Genomic DNA, 10,190 nt, shown 5'->3' with positions numbered 1-10,190 from the left:
TCTATATATAAAACTTGAGGCAGTTATACTAATCGAATTGTTCCGTTCATGTGACACACCAAAGTCACATTACCCATCTAACCTTAAAAGTTAATAATTTATTTCTATATATAAAGGACAAAAAGGTCTATATCAAAATTTCTTTCTCTTCTATGATAGAATCCATTATCATATTCAATTTAAAATTTAAAAGAACGGTTTATCAACATCTTTTCACTTGATATATTCCTTGCTCAATTTTTTATTTACATATATTTTTTTTCATTTTATTGCACATGCATCGCATGTGCATTGATAGCTAGTATATGTAAAACAGAAATCGTATTTACGAAAAAAAATTTAATTAAGAATAGATAAATTTCTTATTGAATTTCCTCTAAGCCCTAATCAATTTGGTATATATAGCATTTCTTCAATCATCATTTTCGTTCTCTTGATGTTTTTTTTTTGGTCGGCGGAGAATTTACCTCTAACCTCAATGGAATTGCAATAAAAATCTATTAAATTATCCATTGAAATTCTAATTATTTATCTCGTTTATCTCAATTCTGTAACTTTTTTCTTATTCAATCTTGATTAAGGTTTTCTTTCGTTGTTCGGTTCTTACCACCTCTAGAAGATCTAGTACTTTTTGATCAGGTACAAATTCCCTTATAAAGTTAGTCCATTAAATTCTTGCCTTGTCGGTTCTTACCACCTGTAGATTAATTTGATTTGTGCCCGAATTAGTGATTCTAAACTTGTATGAAAATTTGTCTGCCTAACCTCTCGCCACAAAAGGAGTCTTTGGGAAAAAAAACTTGTATGGAAATCAGATTTTTAAATTCATATAGGTTTCGGAAGTCATGAAAAAATTATGTATTTATTTAATGTTATTGCAAAATTCAATTATTCATGATGGTTTTAAATTTAATTTACTTAAAAAAATTTATGTTCGAAAAAAATTAATTGTATTATCCTAAATATATATTATTTTGACCTTTAATTTTTCATATATATGAAAATCTTTTAGAATCAAATAATGTAAAATTTTATTATTTCATTTCTTACCCATTCAAGGGGTGATAAAAATTTATGTTTGAAAAAATTTAATTGTATTATCCTAAATACATATTATTTTGACCATTAATTTTTCATATATATGAAAATCTTTTAGAATCAAATAATGTAAAATTGTATTATTTCATTTCTTACCCATTCAAGGGGTGATAAAAAGCATAATGAAGTTATAAATTTAAAAAAAATTGCATGACTTCATGTTAGATATAGATGGATGACGTGTGGAATGAAAAAAATATGGTATTCATTAAAATTAAAAAAACATTCTTAGTTATGTATGTGAATATGTTTTACATAAATAAATTTTGGATTTGACGAGACTTTTGAATGCATTTGAAATATTAAGAATCTATGCAAAGCAAGATAAATTTTAATGAGATCGGAAAAGAATTAATACGATGCTTATAATATCATGCGGAATAGGAATATTAATTAGTGGATATTCAATGTGTCATTAATTATACACTTCTATTCAAATTTTAAGACTGATCAATCTGTAGTCCGTACGTGCATGGCATGATTTTCTCATTGGAATACCATATTATTACATTAAAGGTGAAATGAACAATGAAGTCCGTGCATGGCATGATTTTCTCATTGGAATACCATATTATTACATTAAGGGAAAATTTCTTTTGTGGTCATGTATATATTTGTCACTTTGCGATTTCACTCTGTAGTCTTTATTTTTTTTTTGGCAATTTAATTTAGTCTTTTTTTCCGATGTGACGTTGACGTGGCACCAATTCAGTGCTGATGTGGAGCTAACGTGTACAGTGTCACGTAAACATTTTCGAATAAAAAGGACAGAAATTGCCAAAAATCGGAACATGCAGGACTAAAACTGAAATTGCAAAAAATCGAAACATACATGATCAAATTTACAGTTTTACCTTACATTAAAGGTGAAATATATGAACAAGGCCGCGGGGATATGAAAAAACTTTGGAAAATACATGTTTTAGATGACCGTTTGAACTTATTGTTAATTGTTGAATACTGATTATTATGCTGAAAATGCGTGCAATTGATGTGCATTGGATGTGCATCTTCACAATTAGTTGTATATTGAATTAGATAATCAACCGAACAGTTGTTTATGGCGATCATTTCAGGTCCTTAACTTCTACTTGATCCATTTGCCTCAAATGTCTTCATCAAGTAGTCGAAGCAAATTGAAACATGAGGGGAAACTAACGAATAAGTAAGTGCCCATCATGTCTTAATTTGTTTCTTATTAATCATAAGTTCTATAGTTTTTCATGTGAACTCATCTGATCATGCATTTATGAAAATTATTATTGTCGCTCTTGTCTTGCAGGGATTTAGGAATGCACAAATCAATATTAGCAGGGAATGCACTTCCCGATGGAACGGCTTTGTCATACATCATACGTGGACAGGTAAATTCAATTTAACATATATACGATAATCGTATATAGAAATTAGTGTTCAACCTCTACATTCTTACTTTTAAGCAGGTAAAACTTGAGGGTTATAAGAAGGATGGTGCAATTTCTTGCTCGTGCTGCAATAAATTGGTAATTTAGAGCTTTTTAATTAATTAATTAATATTTGTTTGATATTGAATCAGTTGTAGATGTACAATACCTATCCTATCTATGAAGTTGACATCATTTTGTTACAGAACAGGTTAGCCCCTCACAGTTTGAGAAGCATGCTGGTTGTGGTTCCCACAAGAAACCGTGAGCGATTTTTTAATTTTCAAGCAAACGTCACAATTTTTTGCACATGTGGAGTACTTAATTAGGTTACTTAAACTTGAATATATATACTTGTTCTGGCAGTTACCACAACATATTTATAGCAAACGGTATGTCCCTCCATCAGCTATATGTTGACCAAGTGAAAAACAGTGAATCGTCTTCGAGGGAGAAAGATGATTTGTGTTCTATATGCAAGCTTAGGGGAGATATGATAAGTTGTGGAAATTGCCCGCGAAGTTTTCACGTTGGTAAGTAGATTTAGTTGTTCCCAGTTTTTTCAGTAAATCTATATATATATTCTAACCTTTCAAGTACTTTCCGTTGTAGAATGCGCTGGTCCTCCAGGTATTCCCCAAGGTAAATGGTATTGCAAATACTGTGAAAACATGTTTGGGAAGAAAAAGTTTTCAAAGCGCAATGCAAATGTTCTTGCTGCTGCTGGCGCAAACCCTCTTGAAGAATTAAACCAGCGATGCATTCGTGTTGTTGGAAATTTTGAAGCTGAGATTGGTGGATGTTCCATTTGTCGGTAAATTTTTCATTCAAGAATTTCATGATAATTATATCCGTGCGTGCAAATTGAGTGCTAATTTTGTGCATGCCTCCCAAAAATTAATTTCGCACTCTATATGCACTATATATGTTTCTTTGGCATACAATGAATTTATGAAGTTATATATCTTCGAAATCAATTTTCAAAGTGCATCCTTAATCACGTACGTACAATTAATAATTATATCTACTATAAATCAATCTGTAAATTATTTTTACAAATAACAAGAAAATACAAGTCTCATTAATCGAGAGATTGAATTGTGTGCAATCTATTTTCTTTTCTATTATATTTTGCTTTATTTTTCCTTTAATGACTAATCATGGTCTTGTTCTTATAGGGATCATGGGTTCAGCAAGTTCAGAATAAAAGACAACACAATAATCATATGTGATCAGGTATAACTCGCTTTCTTAATTTTAGACATGATTACGCTCCTTTGAATTATCGGTTTGCATATATAATTTATTAATATCTATTATTATATATCCCCAAAGCATAATCATTGAGTATCTGTTATTCTAGTGTGACAGGGAATATCACGTTTGTTGTCTGAAGAAGCAAAATATTGCTAATTTAGAGGTATATATGTCGATACAGAAAACATGTTCATTATCTTTTGGTTTTGTAACATTTTCTTTTTTCTTTTTGATTTTATAACAAACAATTAAAAATACAGATATTGCCAGAAGATGACTGGTTTTGTTGCATAGAATGCAACAATATCAACTCCACTCTGAAGGAGTTGGTAGAGGCTGGAGAACAAATGCTCCCTCCAAATATTGGAAGCTTCATGAATAAAAAATTTGAGGAGCATGGTTTACAACATAATCCAGAGCTTGAAATAATCAGATGGAGGCTTTTTAAAGGGAAAAAAGCTTCTGAAGTCACCAGGGTGTGGCTTTCTGGTGCTGTTAATATTTTTCATGTAAGTTAACTTTCAACTTGTGCTTCTATGAATCTACTATTTGCATTGTTGTTCTGAAATTTTCCCATCATATTCCAGCTCTTTAAATTTCGTGTCAATTTAAGATATTTTCATCATTTGGATGGACTTAAAAATTTTGGTATCATCTTCGATCCTCTTGTCATACTTTTCTGTTTAACACTTTTTCAGCATGCAATTTGCACAAGAGTTGATGTTACATCTTTCAAATTTATTTTATGGCCCATTAAAATTATATGATCTTAAGAAGAAAGACATCATTTTTAGATCTCTGTCACACATGGAAAAAATAAAAATATTTAAAAATAATTTATAATGGGCAACAATGAAATTCTATAGCAATTTGTATTAATCATTTTCGTAAAGTGTGGACGAATAGGAGCTCACTTGGCAGTTAATCATTTTTGTAAATCGAGGTCGCGCAGACTCGAGCCCACACGTCTAAAGTTGCCTTTTATAATTATAGTTAACATGGTTTTTTTCTTTGATTGATTGTATTTTGTGAGTTTATTCAATGAAAAGAATTTGAGAAGTGATTTTCAATCAATCAAATTGTTCCAGGAATGTTTTGAACCGATTGTTGTTCCCAGCAATAGCAGTCATGATCTTATTCCGAACATGGTTTATGGGTAAGACGTCGTATGTGCTTCAAAAATTCTATGCATTAATTGTTGTTTTAAGTTGTTTTTGTGAATATGAATGGGTACTTTAACATATGGCTGCTGCTTTCCAGGAGGAAGGTCAAGGATCAAGATTTCTGTGGCATGTATTGTGCCATTTTGACAGCAAAGTGAGTAATATATATAGATTTATATATGCAGGAAAACATGTTGAATTCCTTGGTAAATCATCGTTTTAATATTGAAACTTTATTTTAATTCATATATTTTGTCTATTTTGAATAGCTCTGTTGCGGTGTCCGCTGGAATTATTCGAATATTTGGTTCGGAGGTAGCAGAGCTTCCCTTAGTTGCAACAAGACCTGATTGCCAGGGCAAGGTGGGGCATGTCCACCCTAATATATACTAGAAATCATGTAAACGAGTACAAATTATATGTCTTTTAATGAAAAAATAACATTTCTCAGGGATACTTCCAATCTCTCTTCTTTTGCATTGAGAAGCTTCTTTCACACCTCAATGTCAAAAATCTTGTGCTTCCTGCTGCCCATGAAGCAGAATCAATGTGGAGAAAGAAATTTGGTTTCGAAAACCTTGGCCCGGAACAGGTTTATCTTGTGCTTGTTTTAATGGAGGCTATTGGAAATTTAAAATACTTTTCATGCTCATTATTCTATATTCTACTCTGCAGCTGGATCAATACATGAAGAGTTACCCCATGATGGCATTTGAAGGGACATCGTTTTTGCACAAACCAATATTGGTTTCTTGAAATGCCATTTTTTTGTTTTCTACAAATAGAGTGTGAATTCGTCAACGCATATGTATAAATCTTGGTTAACGTTGTATATTTATCATAGGAAATTTTTTTGGCTGGTCAGATTAATATGCATTAAGAAATTACGTGTTTTATTTGATATATAAATTACTTATTTTTGTGCGACATTTCTGTTATTATTAAAGTTCTTTCATAATATATTTTTAAGAAAAATATTACGGATTTTTATTTTAAATCTATACTTACCTTCACATACTTTCCTTCCATTTATAAGCATTTGACTCTGCCCTCTAGCGATAGTTGTACAAATTAAATGGCATGTTTGCATAGCATGCAAGACATTGATTTTTTATTTTTTTATATATTATTATTATTATTTTCAAAAAATATATCATGTGTGCAATGCACGTACGTCGCGCGAGGATAATATTCGCTCTAAAAAATTAATATTAATTAGAAATCGCACTTAATAAAAATGTTAATTAATTAATATCGGTAGTTTCCTTAGCTCTTGTTCCTCTAAACCTTAATCAATTTACTATGTATAATGTCATTATCATCCTTCCCTTTGTTGCATGAGATTTGTATTTGATAATTATGTCAGTGAATGGATCAGAGATTATTTTGTGCTCACCAAAAATTAATTTTGCACTCGATATGCACTAGGTATCTTTGGTATCAAATGCATAAAAGGACTATAGTTAGATCTTGATTTTATTTTTTATTATTAGTTGTCGATCGGTGTCCACAAACTATATGGCCTCGTGATTAAATTTATTTATAAAAGTGTAATTGTTATTCAACAATTCAATAATTTATTTAAGGAAAAAAAAACTCAAATACTAATTCACAGCTTAATTATATGAAGTTTTGATTAATATACGTACATTGCAATTTAATGATTACCATTCAATTGATTGATTCTTAATTCTCGCTTCATTCACTTAAATATTAAGAATTTACGCAAAGCAAGATAATTTAATGAGACAAAAAAATTAATACGATACAGATATCGTGCCCAATAGGAATATATAATTATTCGATTTTTTTTGCTGAAGCTATATCTATATCATGTGGGTCAATTAGCAACTCTCTTTTCAATTTGTCATTAATTATGCATTACGTTTCAAATTTTTAAGGCTCAATCTGAAGTCTGTGCATCGCATGATTTTCATATTGGAATATCATATTCTTAGAAAGGTGAAATGAAAAATGTCGTGGCCTCGTGGGGATACGAAACTTTGAAAAATAAATGTTTTAGATAACCATTTTGAACTTATTGGTGATTGTTGAATATTGATTATTATGTTATGTGTGCTAATGATGTGCATTGGACGTCTTCAAGTTTTAATTGAATCTGATAATGATCAATTAAACAAATGTTGTATATAGAAATTAGTGTTTAACCTCTGCATTCTTACTAGGGCTGGGGAAAAATACCGAATGACGAAAAAAATACTGTCATACCGTACCGAAAAATTTACCAAATATACTAAAAATTTAATACCGTACCGAAATTTTCGGTATCGGTATCGGTATCGGTATATAAATTTTTTTTATTTCGGTATACCGAATATACCGAAAAAAAAAAATTTTAAAATTTTTTCACGGTATACCGAAAAAAAAACTCGGTATACCGAAATTTTTTTCGATATACCGAATTTTTTATTTATTTTTGGCACGGTATCCGGTATAAAAATTCTCCATACCGGTATACCGAATTTTCGGTATGGTACCGATATGAATTTCTTCATACCGGTATGGTACGGTACGGTACGGTATACGGTATACGGTATCGTAGTTTGGTACGATATACCGTACCGTACCCAGCCCTAATTCTTACTTTTAAGGAGGTAAAACTTGAGGGTTATAAGAAAGATGGTGCAATTGTTTTGCTCGTGCTGTAATAAATTGGTAATTTAGAGCTTTTTATATATTTAGTATTAGTTTTGAAAGGAATTTTATTCCTTGTATATTTCGGCCACAATTAATTGAAAATTAGAAGATTTTGCTTTCTAGACAAGATAGATTATTTGGTAAATATTCCATGTATATCTCGTATATGTTAAAGATATATTTGCCAAAGTTTAAATCATATCGTGATAATGTGATTATTTGATAAAATATAATTTGATATTATCATGATTTGATTTCCATGTATTGATAGAGTTTATTTCCTACTAAAAGGTTGTTACATATTTTTGTAGGACTCTATCTAAGGAAATCTTCAAAGCTTGGATGATTATCTATAAAAGGGGATTTCTACGTACAAGAAAAAGTGAGGCTTCAGACGAAAACTACTCTGCGTATACTCTGAAGAATTCAAGTAAAGATCTCGAAGAATTCTGAAGCAATGTTTGCAACCATCGTTGTTGCATGTCCCTGTGTTGCCGTTCGTGTTGAAGACATCAGAGACAACACTATGGGAATAGTGGTGTTCGAAGATTTTTACTGTCTCTTCAATTTAGGCCACGAGAGTTGCATCCAATAGTTTTTATACCTTGTCGTATTTTAGGATGCAAGTTTGATTTCTCAACGTGTTGAGAAATTTAGTATTTAATGATTTTTCGTAAAATCACTAGGATTGTTTTGTAAGACTACTCTTACGTTTACTAGTGATATTTAGCCCTAAGGCACCCGCATGAGTTTTATACTCGTGCAAAAGTTATTACTTGAGTTTTATTTACGCTTTAAATTTCCGCTGCACTGTGTTGTCTTTGGTGTTACGACACGAAGTACAACACTGTCTTATTTTACATAACAACCACGTACACCGTTTTTTTCAAGTTTTATATTGACTCTATTGTAGATGTACATTACCTATCCTATCTATGATGTTGAAGACATTTTTGTTACTGAACAGGTTAGCCCCTCACAATTGTGTGATGATGGTTGTGGTTCCCACAAGAAATCGTGAGCGATTCTTTTGTAACGCCCGTAATTATTTAATTTTAATCCGAGAATATTTAATTTGGGAATATTTAGAGTTTTGATTTAAATTATAATATTCTTAAATTGATTAGGATTGAAATTGAATGAATTGAAAATTTGAGGACTGAATTGCATTTATTGAAGACTTGAGGGGCCAAAGTGCAAATAATGGAAACTTGGTGGACACTTGGTATGCAAAATAGGTACTCACGTGTGTATGACCATATTTTCATCAGAAACATTAGAGAAGGAACCGAGAGAAAAGAGCAAGAAACTCCAAGCTTCTTCTTCATCTTTAAATTGCTATATCTTGAGTTTCGGGTATCCGAATTCGATTCCGAAAAGAGTTCTGGACTCCTTGCAAGAAGACCTTCGATTTGATGTAAGTTGTCTTTTAGTTCCTTATGATTTGAGAAGTCGAAAATGGCAGAGATCAGTTGTGGTTATGATTTGATGTTATGGAGTTTTATTCCTTGATTATATTGAAGTTGGGTTAAAGAATGGTTGTTGGATCAGTTTTTCTGATTTCCCAGCTACTAGTCGACTTATATGCTTGCTGATATGATGGGTTTGAGTTGATATGCAGCTGATATATGATGTATATGGTGATAGAATTGACTTAGTTGAGTTCGGGATTGCCGAATAATACCGATATGCCGTCGAATTTTTGATTTGAGGCTGTTTTACTATCTTATGCGTGAGCTGCTATTGAGATAAGTTTAAACTGATGTTTCTTGGTAATTATGTTATGGTTTCAGCTTGTAATCAAGGGATATCGAGCTTGAGAACGTCGACTTCGAAACTGATAGAAGAAAGAACAAGATTTGGATAGCTTGAAGTTGCCTTAAAACCTCACAATCGAAAGGTAAAAGTGGACTACTATTTGAATGAGATTATAACTCGAGATGGTTTGTATCGAGTTCCCTAAATCACATACTTATTTGCTTAGTTGCTTTTATATGTTTTCCTATGAATGGTTGAATAAGTCTTGATGTTAATGAATGTGATCTTATTGATATATATTGCATTCATCTTGTAAGACTTGTTTCTTTGATTTTGAAATGAACGGAAACGTTCAATTAGACGATTTGAGGGATTATATATGTATGGCCTGGGTGGTTGACTTAGCCTAGCATCTGATTTACATATATAATGGCTTCAAAGTCTAGAGAAGCAAGATAAGTAGCCCCACCTCGATCGGGAGAGTCGGTGGTTAGTTATGATATCTTCTTCTCGGGATCCCAAACGATGAACTAGAGAACCTTGTTTTAAAACATGCATTGTAGTTACTTTTATATCATGAATTTGATATATGCTTTGCTATGCATGTTTAGTTGCTTTTACTGGGAAATATATTTCTCACCGGAGTTATCCGGCTATTATTATGTTGTATGTGTCATGACAATAGGCGGGACTGGAACAGGATAGAAGCGAGCATGAAGAACAGAGATTGAGAGATAGAGTGGAGATCCGAGTTAGATGTAAAGTCTTGTGTTAGGTCTATAGCATGATCTTGTATTAGCTAAACTTGATATGAAGTTTCGGAATCTGATAATTTGAAAGTGTAGAATAAATG

At 31.6% G+C, this 10,190-nt stretch overlaps 1 protein-coding gene across 1 annotated transcript; it reads left to right on the top strand.

The window, feature by feature from the left end:
- The first annotated feature begins 3,452 nt into the window (after positions 1 to 3,452).
- LOC140878552 (increased DNA methylation 1-like) lies at positions 3,453 to 9,260 on the top strand. Its single transcript, XM_073282157.1, has 11 exons — positions 3,453 to 3,457; positions 3,680 to 3,737; positions 3,865 to 3,921; positions 4,019 to 4,267; positions 4,847 to 4,914; positions 5,019 to 5,075; positions 5,191 to 5,284; positions 5,373 to 5,513; positions 5,597 to 5,668; positions 8,493 to 8,546; positions 9,201 to 9,260. Exons 1-11 carry the CDS (start codon positions 3,453 to 3,455, stop codon positions 9,258 to 9,260), a joined length of 915 nt encoding a protein of 304 aa, XP_073138258.1.
- Positions 9,261 to 10,190: the final 930 nt, after the last annotated feature.

The sequence above is a fragment of the Henckelia pumila genome, chromosome 2 (assembly GCF_033568475.1).
Source record: "Henckelia pumila isolate YLH828 chromosome 2, ASM3356847v2, whole genome shotgun sequence".
Taxonomy (NCBI): domain Eukaryota; kingdom Viridiplantae; phylum Streptophyta; class Magnoliopsida; order Lamiales; family Gesneriaceae; genus Henckelia; species Henckelia pumila.
Note: the sequence above shows the minus strand (reverse complement) of the source record. Positions and strands in the feature narration are given on the sequence as shown.